The 16,910-nt window shown below is 42.5% G+C and overlaps 1 protein-coding gene across 9 annotated transcripts in view; it reads right to left on the reverse strand.

Moving 5' to 3' along the window:
• The window catches only part of NFIA (nuclear factor I A), a 708,739-nt gene that overhangs the window by 440,663 nt on the left and 251,166 nt on the right, over positions 1-16,910 (reverse strand). For 5 of the 9 annotated variants that reach the window (XM_044005161.1, XM_044005162.1, XM_044005160.1 and 2 more), the window contains exon 2: positions 9,547-10,078. In XM_044005161.1, the coding sequence (XP_043861096.1) occupies positions 9,547-10,078 (532 nt within the window). Of the gene's footprint in view, positions 1-9,546; positions 10,079-16,099; positions 16,243-16,910 lie in introns of those variants that run through there. The other 4 variants (XM_044005167.1, XM_044005168.1, XM_044005166.1 and 1 more) reach the window with 1 other exon arrangement.

Genomic DNA, 16,910 nt, shown 5'->3' on the forward strand with positions numbered 1-16,910 from the left:
TGGGTGCAAGATGAGGGGAGTTGGGGGACGTCATTAAGTAGAAGGAAATTAAAGCTCTCCAAAATATAGGAGGCAGGATGATAAAAGGGAAGGTGTCCTGGCACTGGAGTCCAAGGACCTCAGTTTAAATCCCTCCCTCTTCATGCTTACTTACTACCTGGGGGTCTTTGAACAAGTCACTTCCCCTCCTTTGGCCTCAGCTTTCCCCTCTGCAAAATGGGCATGGGGGCAGACGAGATGACCACTGAGGTCACTTCTGGCCCTGGATCTATAATCCTAAGATTAAAAATAACTGAAACACATTTTCCCCTTGGCCTCCGGTTCCTTCTTAATTAATGATCTGGATTAGCCTGCACTACATCCTAGGACCCAACAACCATCAAACACCACCACAAATCAAGTGTTTTCTTAGGATTATATCTTCACTGAGGTTTGCACTAAAGACACGAATTTGCTAGTGTTTCTTCTATACTAGAACCTTCTGAATCCAGTTAGAACTGGAAAGAAAGTGGCCCCTCTCTGGAAAGTCACCTTATGGTCCACCATGAACCTTATCATGATTTTTTCCTCTTTAATTAAGGCTTGATCAATCACTAAATCAATCATCCAACCAATGGCGTCATTATGAAAGACCTACCAGGGGCCAGACACTATGCCAGGCACAGGAAGACACAGACAAAAAAAGGAGTTAAGTCCAGGAGGAAAAATATACCACTGTGCCATGTGGGGTTACCACACCAAACCATGGGAAAGGTTTTTCTAGGAACTAACTGGGTGGAAAAAAGAGAAAGAAAGAGTATGAATGGAGAAGAAGCCTTGTGGAGAGTCAGGAAGACGCCTGGATTAAGGCCTTTGAAAGAAATGAGTGTCTCTAGTTAATGATCCAACTTCAGCATTCTGGTTGAGTTCTGGTTAGGGTTAGGGTTAGGGTTAGGGTTAGGCAAAAAGGGGTCCTCCATTTAGAGTGAGAATAGAGTTTAGAAATCATCTGGTCTAACCCCCTGCACTTTACAGGTGAGGAAACTGAGGTTCCAAAAGAGGCAGTGATATACCCCAGGTCACACAGGGTATAAGGAGGGGGACATAGAATTGCTCTGATATTTTCCAGTCAATTCTTGGGAACCAACAGAAAAGCCTTTAATAAGACCTTACTTCCCTTTCCTAAGGGATGGAATCCTCTTATATGCCATCAAACCATGACTTCATCAGCCCCAACTACTGCCTTTTTCTGAAGCCAAGCTATGCAAGAATATGAAGGGATGGTTTCCTAAGTAAGTAACAATAGGAAGAGCCACATCTCTGTAGGACTTTACAGCTTTACCAAGTGTCTTTGTCTCACAACCCCCAGCCAACTTCTTTGCAGAGGGGGAGGCCCATGGAGATGGAACACTCCATTTAATATCGGGCTAATACTGTCATTGTGCTGAACTTTTATTTGAAATCCTCTTTGTTATAAGGATCTTTGCGATGGAGAAAAGGAATGGGCACAAAGAGAAATGTTGGTGCTATTTTTCAAAAAAAAAGAAAGAAAGAAAGAACAAGGTAAAAGTTCATTTAAAAAACAAAGTGATTTACAAACATTCCCAATGAATAGATGAGGAAACTGAGGATCAGAGAGGTTAAATTACTCACTTGGGGGTCACACAGCTAGTAAGCATCAAAGATGATGTAAGAGTCAAACCCAGATCTTTCCTGTTTCCAAGTCCACCCGGGCTCTCTAATATTCATGTCATCCCTTAGATGAAGGAAGAGCAAGAAACTTTTCAGAGCATCTCCAGGTGGACCCTCGGATTTAACGTTCTAGGAATCTTTTTGCTACATGTGCTTAGACACACACACACACACACACACTTTCTCTCTTTTACTTACTTTCTCCTTCTCCCTCTTTCTCACACACATTTTCTCACTCTCTCTTTCTCTCTCACCACTCCAACCCCTACCCTCTCATTTTCTCTTTTACTCTCATTTCTCTCTCTCATTCTCTCTCACCACCCCTACCCCCACCTCCACCCTCTCATTTTCTTTTTTTTTTTTTAAGTGAGGCAATTGGGGTTAAGTGACTTGCCCAGGGTCACACAGCTAGTAAGTGTTAAGTGTCTGAGGCCGGATTTGAACTCAGGTACTCCTGACTCCAGGGCCGGTGCTCTATCCACTGCGCCACCTAGCTGCCCCTCTCTCATTTTCTTTCACTCTCATTTCTCTCTCTCTCTCTCTCTCTCTCTCTCTCTCTCTCACACACACACACACACACACACACACACACACACACACACACACACACCCTACACCAGACCACCAGACTTTCAATGCCTGATCAATTTCAGAGTAACAACCATCCCCTCTACCACACTCTTCGGCCAGCACACATCTATTCCTCAGGAAAAACAGTGATGGCCAGTAAAAAAAAACAAGTTCTAGGCCCAGTCCTGCAGCTGAATCCTCCTATTGTGCGTTTCATCTCCTCATCCAATTCTCCAAATTGTTTTCAATAATCCATATTGACATTTGTGAACAATTAGGCCGGCTCCTGCTTCTGTGCATGACTTAAAAGGCAGGCCCGCTGCTCTGGGCCCTCTGCAAGCGGCTTGAGGGCTACACCAAGGGAAACACCCAGCCCTACTGTGTACAGCAGCGACCACAACAAAGCCTGTGGTTTCTCCCACACTCGCCTTAAATAGATTTAAATTAATGCTGTTCATCATTGGGTGGAAAAGAAGGGAAATATAAAAAGGGCAGTAACTCGGGAAGGCAAAGCCAGCCAACAGAACTTGGAAATTTTCTTCCTCAACACGCAGACCTCATCGCTCTCAACAGGCTGACCTCCATGCAAGAGCTCCAGCCGTGGAGGTTGAATGGTTGGTCCCTTCTCTCCTTGTCTGGGACAGATACATTCTCTCTGTCCCAGAAGGAATGCCATTTCCCCAACAAAATGAAAAAAGACATCTATTTATACATACACACATGTATGTCCATGGGTGTATTTGTCAGGAGAGCGTGTGTGTTCATGTATGTACACATCCAAGTTGTGTGTAGGATGCTCCTAGGAATGCAAGGCAATGATCAAAATATCAAGTGTCTAAGTCATGCTTGAGTAGTAGAGTTAGCATCTTAAATAATATACACCTACAGGAGCCAGTTATAAATCTTTTCTCTATGGGAGTAATAATAATAATAGCTAGTGTTCACATAGTACATTAAAGTTTGTACAATGGCATGTGTCATACACATGGTACAGAAATATATACATATATGTATGTGTACATATACATGTTGGGCAACATATGCATACAGGTGTTTGAGTGTGTATATGTGTCTATACGATATACACATGTGCCCATATACATACATATACACATACACTCATATACATACTCACATACATGAAATTTTGTCCTCAAATCACCTAGAGTATCAAAAGTCAACTTCAGTCAGGTCTGTCAACTGTGAATGCTAGTTATTGACAAAGGGTCATTAAAAGGGGCCTTGATGAGGCTGCCAACAGGTGGCCATCACACGGCATCCTCTTGCTTGGGGTTGGGGTTTGCCGGATAATGTGCCCTCTTGGCAACAATGGGAAGAAAAGCCCAGCTGTGCCCTGGGCTAGCTTCCATGACTGCCAAAATCCATTTGCCTAGCCCATGCCTCAGGGACTAGGTCAATCAACTTTCTAAAATATCGTCTGCGCTGGGGTTGCTGCAGTCCCACCTCTGGGTCTGGGTGAGGACGTGGACCCAGAATTCTGGGAAAGGTCCTTATGAAATCATAAATTCTTAACGGTACAATAGAGGTAGTCTACGCCAACCTTCTCCTTTTACAGGTGGGGAAACTGAGGACTCTGGTAGTGAATTGACCTTCCCAGGGTCACAAGAGTCCTCACAATCTTTTCTGACCAATGCCAGCCTTCGGTGACAAACGTGAACACACACCTCTCTGGATGTTTTAGGAGTTTTAAAGAGGAATCTGGTCAAAGGAAGCAGTGTGGCCAAGTGGGTAGAGAGTCAACCTCAGAGTCAGGGTAGACTAGGGGTTCATGCCCTGTTCATGTGACCCCAGGCAATTCATTTCCTTCTCATTGCTTCAAACAACTTTCCAAGGACCCAGAGCCGAACAACAGTAACAATTGAAGGATTTTTTTTTTTTTTGTAGCTAGAGATTTCTATACTTCAGATGCCATTCCTGTACCTCAAAAAAAAAAAAAAAAAGTCCCTGGATCTGACATTACTGTAGGCAGGCAAAACTATGAGAGAATTCTATTTGGTGACTAGGACAGCTTGCCTTGGAGTCAGGAAGATCTGAGTTCAAATCTGACTGTAGACACTGCCTAGCTGTGTAAGCCAAGGCAAAATCACTGGATCTCTTCCCTCATCTGTAAAAGGGAAATAATCATAACAACTCCCAGGGTTGTTATGGAGAACAAATTATATAACATATGGCCAGCACTTTGTAAACTTTAACATACTACATAAACACATTATTTTTGTTATCCCTATAGGAAAAACAAGATTTATAATGGGCCCCTGTTGCTGTTTATCATTTAAGGTGTTAAATCAATCAGTGGAGAATGAGTTTGAAATTTTGTATTTTGATCACTGCATACCATTCTAAGGAGCATTCTACACACAACTTGGATGTGTACATGCATGCATGAACACACACACACACACACACACACACACACACACACACACACACACACTCCTGATCTTACACCTGCTCTTTAGCAGTGGGAAGTGGATTCTCAATCTGTCAACATGGCCATCTGGTCTAGCTGCATATCACGGCTTTCTATAATACTATATGAAGGAATGACAATCAAGAAGCCAAAAGAAATCATCTGAAAATGCATCAGAATGGAAGAATTGGACCTGAGTCTTAAATGCACAAAGATGGGGCAAGTTGGAGACAAACCAGGGCACAATTGGAATTATTTCAAATTAGCTTTTGCCCCATCCTTGGGGGGCTCATGTGATGGTATTGGTGAGAAGGTGTGTGGTGCAAAATCCAGACAGGTAAATACTTTAATGAGGCCCTACCAGGGTTTCTAGGATGTCAGGACAGTTTTCTCAGTGACGCTCGGGATCTTCCTGAGCTCTTTCCTAACTCAGATGCCCACCAAACTCACTGCCCAGTGCTGCCACCAGAGAAAGGGGAGAGGGGCCAACGGCATCACTACCAGTAACAACTGCTCACAAACACTGACCTCTACGAGGAGGACATGCCCCTTCTGTATTACAAGGCAAGGCAGCAAGCACATATTAAATGATTACTGGGTGCTAGGCACTTGCTGAGCACTGGGCATACAAATACGGGCAAAAAGAAAAACAGAGATCTGGGGTATAGGGGGTCCGAATCCCACCTCCTGGCCATAGCAGCTCACTCCTAAGCCTTGGTTTCCCCAGCTGGACAAGGTGGGTAATAACCACACTTGCGTCACAGGATTTGGTGGAAAGTCAAAATAGAACAAAGTAAAGAAAGCTCTTAGTAAATCATAAAGCACCATAAAGTGAGGTTTTTGTTGCTGTTGTGATAACTAGTTTATAGTTAGTATTAAACGAGGGCATCTAAATTTCCTATTGATGTGTACAGTCAGGTATATCTAAAGAGGAGCAACCAAAAGGTATCTTTTAGGTTGAAGGTCAAGGCGATTTTGGATACTATGATCCTGGGGAAATTGACACGAGTACGGTGCATAGGAAACAGTAATGAGAAGGAGGAGGAGGAGGAGGAAGAAATGATGATAGGTGTATAGATAGAATTTTAAGGCTTTTGTATTTCATGTGTATGGTAATATCATTTGAGTAACAATAGTTCTAAAAGATTCATTTCACAGGTATCATTATCTCCATCCTCTCCTTTAAAACAACAACAACTCTACAATTCGTAAGATCTGGCTTCCCAAATTGTTTTAAAAATTAGCAAAGGCATAAATGAAACAGAGTATAATCTCATTTGTTTCATTTATTCAAAGACTTAAAAGGACTCCAAATTAAAACTTCTCCCACACATACATACATACTTACATACACATCTGTACACAGCTGTCTGGGAGCTTTAATTCCCTCCCATGCCAGCTAATGACAATTGTCAGAAATCCCAGGGGGCCACAGACAGTCATCTACCCCGATCCCCTAGACAAGTCCTTAAAAAGTCTGACCTCTCACCCAGAGGAGCTCCCTCAATTCAGAATCTTTCCTACCATCTGATTACATTAGCAGAAGTTCTACTGGGGCAGTTAGGGGAAGGAAAAAAAAAAACTCAAGAAAGTTCTCGGTTGAGTGCCTACTAATGAACAAAGGTTAACTTTATCTGAAAGGTCACATGCCTGGTGGCTAAGGTGATGACCTTAACAACTGAAATTGTGACCTTGCCACGTGCCGGGGATATTGTCGATTGTGATACAGATCATGTGCTAAAGGGCTGGTCTGGCCATAAATTAGCTTTGACTCTCAAAGAAGAACCACACCATCCTCCGACCTCCAAGATCTGCAGGAGAACTTCAAGGTAGCCTAAACCAAAGGTTTAAAAAATACTTCCATTCTATGAATTGGAATGCCAACTCTCATAGTCAGTGTTCAAATTTCACTACATTTTGGTTTTCTTAAAAAAAAAAAAATACATCAAATTCACATAACTCCAACATTTCTCGTCGTCAAGAAAAAAAAAATTGGCACCAAGATCCTGTATTGTACTTTGCAGCATCCAAATGCGTCTGAGAAAGAATAAATCATTGTTCCTTTAATAAGATAATTGAATCTGCATTAGCAGAAGCATTCTTCAAGTATTTACACGTGTGTTCTCTCAAAGATTACAATTTCCGACCAAAGAAAAGGCCTGAGAGCTAAGCAACAATTACCGCGTCCATTTTAGGAGGCACGGAGTATGTCACTGTTGAAGTCATCGAGAAAAAGGCATTTTTGGAACCAGATACTCAATTTTTTTTAAAGAGGGAGAAAGAGAGATAAAAAAAAAAATAAGTGCTTTGGATAAAAAGACCACAATTGTCTTGGCATATAGCTCAAGGCACGTTTCAGAGTCTGTGCCTCCTGCCAATACTGGCAAGTTCTCAAAACTTTTAAGGAGGTAAAAACATTGTTTAGTGTTTACAAATCTTCAGTATTCTAGCAGATGCTTGTCAAATCAGTTATATGTAAGTTGACCAACCTACCTAATATTTGAATTGGCAACTTCCCTTCCATAAATAACAGGTCTCGGACTCTCTTAGATCCAGCCTAAAACGTTTTCAGACAAAGGGCCCTTAATATTTTCTTTTTCAACGTTCCTGTCGCGCACACAGCAGAAGCTGCCATGACTGCGGGCCTGTATGAACCAATGGCCGCCGAGTTGGCCGCTGTTCAGGCATTGCCGAGGATTCTGGGATACATCAAGAAAACCAAATTGAAAGGTAGCCTGATCTGTGATGTTCCCAATCAATCTTCCAGAGGCCTAGAGTGTGCAATACAACCCACAACCATTCTAAATGTCATTTTACAAACGTATTCTCCCCTAGTCCCTAACATATACACATTCTAACCTCCCCACCCCAAATAGGAGGATCTGCTGGCAAATATGATGGCAGAGTCCACTGGAACAATGATATCATGGAAAAGAATCAATAAATGGCATGTAAAGAATGGAAAGAGCTTGGATAAGTTTAGTGTTTTTAACTCCAAGAGGATATTTAATTTGTTGAATGTTTGAGGTACGTACCAAATTTAGCCCACTGCTCTCTTATTTGGAAGGATATATGTCACAATCAATTTCACCTGTTGGTCAACTCAAATTTCTAAGGTGGTCAAACCAAAGTATTTATTAGGTTTTTAAAATCTCTAACAGGTGACCATAAGACAGGATGGGTCATGATAAGTGTAGACCATGGTGTTAATAAGTCTTTTTTTCCCCTCCAAGGGAGAATGTGTAAAATGAGAGAAACTTGCCTTTTTCTCTACCATCATCTCCATATTAACTTGTCCATACAAAGAGATTTAAATTATACACTGGTAATAAAGGGGCTTTGTAAGGTTAAAAATATCTGGGTTTTGCTAAAGAGATCACCTTGGCATACTTAAGTTTTTATTTTATGCTATTCCATACTGGTCAATGCACATACACTTTCCATCTTACCAAGAAAATCTTTGATAATGTGACTATCATGACACCTTAGAGATGAAACTCTGGGAAATATTCACCTCCCCTACATCAATGTTTGTGGGGTCCAAAAGATCACTGAATTCGCATGGAACGTCCCTCCAGAATTCCATGCAGAAAAGAGCTGAAGACACCAATGATATGTTCTTAAAGTATACATTGATAGTGTCCTGTGACCTAATGTCTCCTAAAAGAAAAAATTTCATATTTCTCTAGGTCACCAAAAGTCCCCACAAAATAGTATAGTGTGGGTTTTCTGGGGTTTTTTTCTATATTCCTCAGGAAAATAAATTAATAGATAAGTAAATAAATGAAATATGCAAATAAATTGATAGAAATATAGATGGATGGATGGATAGATAAATAGACAGACAGACAAATAGACATATGGATAAGTAGATAGATGAAATAACCAATTCATAGGATTCCACAACTTTCAGTCTTCCATCTGGCCATGATGGTAATCTAGCAAGACCGGTATGTACATATGAAAAGTCAACAAATTACACAAGACTTGAGCTTTCACATAACACAATGTACCTTTTGTCTAAAGCAAGACCAAAGGAGAATATACAAATGCATTATTTCATGCAACTCTCAATACGTTCCCTTCAGGCTGCCACTCCAGATCTCCAGCAGAATCTCTAGCAAAGCATTCTTTTATTTTTTTCAAGGAGTCTATAAAAGACAACACCAACTTATTCCCTTTTTGAAGCAATCTGAGTTAAATCAATCCCCAACCTCGGGATGGTCCGAACTGCACAGACTGACTACTTAATGACATTAGCTTCTCTGTCAATTACTCATGAGAATATTTTTTGCCCAGCTCCTTAAAAAAATAGGCTTTCCAAACACGCAGCTCCCAAATGTCTATACTCATATTTTTCCAGCATAAAAGAGCAGTAATTTGATAGGTCATGACTCAACTTTTTTTTTTTTTAATGGGCAGAGTGGGCTTCAGAAAGTTCTAGTAGAGAAGTACTAAGAATCTGTCCTCAGAAACAAACTCCCGTGCTTTTTAAACTCGTTCATTTGATACTTCAAATACGCCCTTTGTTAGCTCTTCGCCATCATTGCTTGTTTTGGTCAATATCATTTAGTGTGTTTTGGGCGCACCTACAGGAAGACAACCTGCTTTGCTAACTACTTACCAAGAGAACTCATGGGCATGAGGACTCATTCAAGGCTACAGTTTCCCACCTAAATGCAGGGGAAGGACTGCTGCTAATGCCTTTCTGTTCTGGTCTGGGCCTCTTTGAAGTTACCTGCCTGCCCTTCATTTGCAGCAGGCTCCTCACCAAAAATACATCTGCAGAGCTGGCTGTCATTAGGATAATAGGAAAATAGATGGGTAAATAAATAAATAAAAGTAGAACAGTATCTGGCTGCCACCACACTTACCTGCTGCATGAACAAAATATGCCAAATATAAATCGAGTTCCTTAACAGAAACTCCTATGTGATGGGGCTGCACACACAGCCCTGGGTTTGAGCACTGTGGGGACTTTACAAGCCGCTCTCCATCAGTACTTTCAAGTGGAATACCTTTAAATAAAATCACCATCACAAGGTCCAACCTCCAGACTTTATCTGCCTGGCGAAGGCAGTCAATTCTTCGCATCTTGCCTTTCTGGTCTGGGTTAGAAAGAACACAACATGGAGGCTTTTTCCCCGTAACAGTGAGAACAAAATCCTCACGATACTCAGGTCGGATGTCTTTCCGTAATTTGGCCAGAAGTCTGGATGCCCATTTCTGTTTGACTTCAGGTTTCTCACTTAGCAACTCATCCTTCACCGCTCGCTCTTCCTCTTTTGACATGCGCTTCTCGTGTTTTTTAAAGTATTTTCGTTTTCGGGCTTGCAGGTTGAACCACGTGTACGCGAACGCTCGGACGTGGGGCAGAAGTGCTTCAATGAAGGGATGAAATTCATCCTAATGAAGATAATAAAAATAAAAATAAATGTGTATCTGCATCTCGAACCCAATGGAAACCAAAAAAAAAAAGTTTCCCTAAGAAAATATTCACAATAAAACTGTGATTAGACATCGCTTGTACACATACACCAAAAGTTTTCTACTAAAGGAAGGAGCCACGGAGAAAGGACTCCGGTATAACCACCCTACTGGAGAACGAAGAGAAAGGTCAAGTTAAAGAATGTTAGCATTGATTCAACATCACTTCAGCGGGTCTTCTTAGTGAGTGAGGCCTAGTGTTCAAATTCATCAGAGATGGCCAATGGAAGACAAATTTACCCAGGGGAGGACAAACGGCTGTAGGTTAACCTTAGCTGGGTTTCAAAGCAGGCATATCTCACTTTGCTCTAGCTTTGACCCCGTTACTTGTGGGGTGGCCAGGGCATGCCCGCCAATTTGGCAAATCCAGAACCTTTATCTGCCAATCAATGTTTGTACGTAGAAGTCCAAGGCAAGGCATAGTAAAAATTTTCTCCGAGATGGATTTAGCGGTGACAATCAGTCATGCTAGAAAGTTTCTCTTTGAGAAACTTTTCAGAGAGCTTTGAAACTCCTTGCTATTCATATTTATTACATTTTAATGCTCCTTTTGGGACATCAAGAAGAGATACAGTTACCCCCCCAAAATTGCAAAAAAAAAATCAGAAAATTTGAGGAGGTCCCCTTCAAAAGAAGTAAATAAGAAGTAAATGATTACCTTTTATATCCCTCTGCCCAAAGAGAATATGTCAGAATACTAAGTCATGACTATATAATACTTGGTGCAGATAACAAAAAAATCAGGGGGTGGGGTAAGAAAGATGTACTTAGAGAAAATTTGAAAGCCTCTTTGTGACTAGAGAGATTACGTGTATATGTGTGTGTATATATATATATATATATATATATGTGTGTGTGTGTGTGTGTGTGTGTGTGTATTTATGCAAAGAAGAAGAAGAATTTGCTGTTAATAAAAGAAATATTTCAGGTTCTGTCTTGCTAGGAATCTGAAGAGTTAGTGTTTTTCAAGTTTAGGATATTTTGATAAATATGGTATTAAAAATAAAAGGCTATATATTTAAGGTTTTTAAAGTACCCAACAAGTAAGTTGAACTTAATATTGTATAATGAGTCAAATTATTTTATATTGCCAATTCAGTGATAATAGCTGATATCTTCCAGAAAAATAAACCTGTAAGTTCTATGGAAGCAGACCCTACAGAAGGCTTCCCAAGTCCACAGAAAGCTTTCTTAATACATGGCTGTTCTCAAATGACTCCCTCCATTAAAAAAAATGAATAAAATAACGTATTTACTTTTAAACAAGGATTAAAAAACACATGCACATAGAGAGTTCCTGGGTTTTAACAGTGGGGAGGAAGGTTCTAAAATAGGCTTTTATTTTAAAATATATTTTCTAATAGCCTTCTGAAGGAACATACATCTTAAAGTCCCAAGCAATTAGAGATCCCCCCAACACACATACACACACACACACACACACACACACACACACACTCGCATACACACTCACAGTGTCATCAGTATTGAAATATTACTTTAGCTTCATAACCTAATCAACATGTGCCCTTTATAGGCCAACAGGTTAAAATTAGTATGTGTGTGTGTGTATATATATATATATATACACACACACACACACACACACACACACACATATATATATATATATTTGTTGGTGGTGAGGGTTAGGGTTAAATAAAGTACTGGGCACAGTGATGAAAGAAAATTAGCCAAAGCACAAAACTGGTCCAAAGTATAAATGAGTATTAACAGGATATTTATCAAATAAATCATTTTGACCAGGAGCACCTCTTTTTTTCTACTTCTGGGCAAATCGGGCCTAGTATTTCCCGTAAGTTTTGAGAAATGTTCTCTTTTCAGTAAGAAATTTTTTTTAAGACCAGACGCAAGCACAATATATATGCCTGCTTTCGGTGGCAAAGAAATAGCTTGTCAGAGCCCAGTCTACAGTAAGAGCAGCAGCAGGAGCCACAAGAAGCCATTAAAAACAACAACAACAAAAACCCCAAACAAACAAAAAAAACCCACACCAAAATGTTTCTGATGCTTGCAAGATTCCAGTTCATTGCTCTTTAAAAATGTCCCTTTCCTTTCCTCCTTTCTCCTTCTTTGAAGTTAAAGTGACCAACTAAGGTATACTCAGACTCATGTAAAAGTTCCATCTCCAATAGCAGGGTATTTAAACATCCCTAAATTCTGGACACATATTTGGAGAAAACTGAACTATCTAAATCATATGCCTAATACAGTGCTTCCCACTGGCGGACTTTCTTATAGCCAGGACATGTTGGGACCAAGGCTCGGCGCTATTCTCAAAGCAAAAAACTCAGTCTGCCTTAAACTCCAAAGTGAGCATTCACACACACACACACACACACACACACACACACGCAGGTCCTTCACTTTAAAGACTTCAGTCCCATTTCATTTTATAGAGCAAAGAATAACAGCTCCAACTATTCATAGCTTATGGTAAAGCTCAGTGAAAGGCATAAAAAAATCATAAAAAATATTTTACAGTATTCTGAAGTGACTTTTAATTGAGAAATGACAATATGACTGAAGTGTGTGTAGCTCCCTGGTCACTTTTCAATTATCTCTACCGGTGCACACAACCCCCTTACATCTCAGTGTGCACTAACTTAAGTGTACTATAGATGTGTTTACTAGTTATTAAAATTGAATTCACTCCTCAGTTTTATGTCAAAAGTACTCGGATTTTATTTTTCCTCAAAGGGCTCATAAAGGTGGTTTTGTTTTCGCCGGGTTCATTCAAAAAATCACAAAGTGTAAAAAAAAAACCTTAAATTTTTTTTAAAAATCCATCTTGTCTCATATAAGGTTTAGAAATCACTCTGGAAAAGTCAAGATTAAAATATTCTCTTTACAGAAACTACCACATAATTTAATCTTGAAAAGCTGAATAGTATCACTAGCTTCAGCATACATGGTTACTGTTACTCATTTTTAAAATGGCAATGTGTTTTTATAAATTGTGTTTATATCAAGACAAATACGATCCTAAGCTCAGCAATATTCCAATATCGTCCAGCGAAAACAAAGACCATTTTATATATGTGCACACATACACAGGAAGCAAAGCTAAGTGCTATTGATAAAAAATTTTTTAAAAATTAAAAATCCTTCAGTTTCCAGACCTATCAGAATCAGAATCAGTTTCTACAGCACTGATCTAATGGAAACTAAACACCATTATTAGTTGATATTTCTGGAATCGAATATTGGGCCAAGGCTCACCTATAAATCGCTGACAGACTAACACTGAGTGGCATTAGTGATTTGGGGGCATAGCATACCTCTGTGTGTGTCTGTGTGCGTGCTCTCGAGCTCTTCAGACAGCCTTTGATGGCCTGGTCACAGTGTCCAAAAACACTGTACAAGGTACATGGACCCTGTCCTTACAGTTCCAGTCTTTCCACCGTGTTTTCTGGACCAGGTTTTTTCCCCCTTCTTTTTTAATCAGTAGTAGGCTGGTAAGCAAGGTTGTTTTTTCTAAAAATGGTTCCTAAACTTTTCCAAACGTGCCAGAGCCTTAAATAAAATTAGTATCTAATTTTTGAAAGTGAAAGAAGTCAAATAAAACAATTTGTAGGGAGCATTCAGCCTACATTTTCTTCATAAACAAACACAGAAGTGATTCTTTGCTGCTATTTCAGAAAAGAGGCCTGCTGAATCTATTTAACTCCTTCCCCAATATGCCGCAATAATAAAGTTTACATAACGACATAATAGTTCATTAACCAAAAGAAAACCATCTTAGATTTTCTGAATGCACTAGTCGGCCTAAGAAGGAAGACGGAGGCCCTCAATAATAAATATAAAGTAGGTTTTACCAAATGCCACACCAATTGGGGCCGATGGACAGTGCTGACAACCTGAGTACCAGGGTGCTATCTGATTCAATTTGTACCTGTGGCTGAAACTCGGGCCAGCCCCAGGCTTCAGAATCTGAGCCTTGTCACTTCAGCCCCAAGGGCTCATTCAAAGCCTCCTCCACTTGAACCACATCCTGAACTCCACTGCAACAGTGAGCCCAGCCAGTGTGCTGGCAAAGTTTCCTCCGAGTAACTAAAATCCCAGAAGTTTGTAGACAAACTTTTTACAAAGATCAAAAAGGTTGAATCTCCAATATTAAGGCAATACTTCAATACCGAAAGGACAATATCAACCCGGACAGGCACTGGAGTCTTCTGAGGTTAAATAGCTATTATTGTTGTTGTTGTTGTTATTACTGTGAGATATAGGAATGATTAAGTTGGCATACAGAAAATACTAAGGTTCTGGTCCTCTACGAGGTGCTTCTAGTTAAACCGTTATTTCCAGCTAATTGAAGGCATGTAGTTTAATGTCTGAACTGTTGGGGGGGGGGGGCGGAGAAGGGAGATCTGAATAATCACTATTTGACATCATTGATGTCCAGAAAGGAGATACTCATGCAGCAAGAGGACTCGCTCTCATTTTTTAAAAAAATAATTTTAAAAATTATTTTGACTTCATGCCTATGAGTCTATGAAAATAAATAATACATCCTCTCCAGGAGCCGGGCTGAAGCCGGGAATAAGCCATTTGAAGGGAGTGGAGGGGGGCATGGGGAAGGAGGAGTGGTTGAGGCGGGGGTAGGAAGAGAAGGGGGAGGGGGTGAATAGAGAAAGTTAGGCAGAAAGAAAAAGTTGCCCGAAGTCCAGAGCAAGGAGTGAAGACAGAGAGGCGCGGCCGCAACGGCAGCCCCAGCTCAAAGGAGAGAGTCGGTCAGAAGAGAGGGAGCGAATCTGAGGCTGGACGCTCGGGGGAGGGCAGCCAGCAGGCAATCCCAACGTCCCACTCCCAGAAGAGACAACCCGTTCCTCTTGAACAGGCGAAGTGAAATTAACAACCCAAAAGAAACTGACCAAACTCCGGCAGGCAAAATGCAACTTTTTGTGTGTGTGGCGTTTTCTCAGCGCACACGCACTGAAAGTTTCATTTCAAAATATTTTCTTAAATATACAAAGGAAAATTTTAAAAGTAGAGAAGGCAGAGGAGACCCAAAGGAGATGGGCACCCCCACCCCCAGCAAATGATAAGGCCCGCGAGAATCCACGCAACCCGTTTTCGAGGAGAAGGGTTGACGTCCCCGAAATCCTAGGCTGGGGAGAACGATCGATCTGGGGACAGCGACAGGAAGGGACCCCTCGCCTCCTGGAAATTCCTCTTCCCTCCCAGCCGCCGCGGGACCCAGATCATTCATAAGCAAAGCCAAAAAAGTAGAGTTGGGGGGCTGGGAAGGGTGGGTGAGGGGTTTAGAGCAGGGAAGGGGGAGCTATTCTTCTCGTAAGCAAAATCCCCTAAATTGCACACGCGCTTCGGGGCGCTGCGATTGCACCGTTTTTCAAAACCCCTTCCATCCCGGGGGGTGGGGTGGGGGAAAGAGGGTACCTCTTTCCGTGGTTCCTTAGTCCCCAATACCCTGGCTCGAAGAGCCGGGGCTGTTCCCAGTCTCCAGACCTCCCCTGTCCTGATTTCAGCTGACTAGGAGTGACAGGGGCTCGGACCCGGCTCAACACGTGCAGGTCGCCAGAATGCACAGCCCTCTTCTGCACTGGACCCCCCCCCCCATATTAATTAAACCATTAATAAGTGGGCGCCATTAGCCATGTGCCGGTGCCCGCACAAATGGCTGTGGAAGGCGAATGCAACCGAATGGAAACAAAGTTACTTTCTTAAAGCTGTATTTCTCCCACACGCAGGGAGAGCAAACGAGAGGGAGACACGCACGGAGCCAGGCACACCCGGAGGGAGGGAGGGAGGGAGGGAGGCAGGCACATGCACAGAGCAGGCAGAACCAGCCCGATTGTCCACCGCCGCCCCCCACCCCCTCCCGCGCCCGCCCCCCTCCCCCCGCGCGCCCAACCTCTCCCCCACCCCCCACCCCCCGGCATCCAAACATCTGCTTACCTGGGTGAGACAGAGCGGAGAATACATAACTGCTGTGGGGGCTTGTGTGTGTGTGTGTGTGTGTGTATGTGTGTATGTATGTGTGTGTGTGTGTGCGTGCGTGCGTGCTTGTGTGTGTGTGTGTGTGTGTGTGGTTTGGAGGTGTGCGTGTGTGTGTGAAAAAAGAGAAAAGAGAGGGAGAGAGAAAGAGGAGGAGGAGGAGGGGAGGAGGAGAGGAGAGGAGGAGGAGGAGAGGAGGAGGAGGAGGAGGAGAGGAGGAGGAGGAGGAGGAGGAGGAGGAGGAGGAGGAGGAGGAGGAGGAGGAGGAGGAGGAGGAGGAGGAGGAAGGGGGGAGGGAGAGGAGAAAAAAAAATCAAGCCCGCTTCTTGCTTTCACATTTCCAACTCTGCTCAAACTGCAGCTAGCGCTCGCTCACTGCCGCTCCATGGGCTGAACTTTCACCCCGCCTAGAGTTTCCCTACACTGCGCTAGGCAGGGCTACTGTACCCAGGCGTTAAAGGCATAGTGCACACTTCCCCCCCCCCCCTTCCCCCCCTCCTTCGGTTTTTTTTTTTTCCTTTCCCGCGTCAGCCCACAGGCTCCTCCAGTCCCCGGGAGCCAGCCGGGGCTGTTGGTCTCCTCCTCCTCCTCCTCCTCCTCCTCCTCCTCCTCCTCCTCCTCCTCCTCCTCCTCCTCCTCCTCCTCCTCCTCCTCCTCCTCCTCCTCCCTCCTCCTCCCTCCTCCTCCTCCTCCTCCTCCTCCTCCTCCTCCTCCTCCCCTCCTCCTCCTCCTCCTCCCTCCTCCTCCTCTTCCTCCTCCTCTTCCTCCTTCT

Source organism: Dromiciops gliroides, chromosome 4 (assembly GCF_019393635.1).
Source record: "Dromiciops gliroides isolate mDroGli1 chromosome 4, mDroGli1.pri, whole genome shotgun sequence".
Classification (NCBI taxonomy): Eukaryota; Metazoa; Chordata; class Mammalia; order Microbiotheria; family Microbiotheriidae; genus Dromiciops; species Dromiciops gliroides.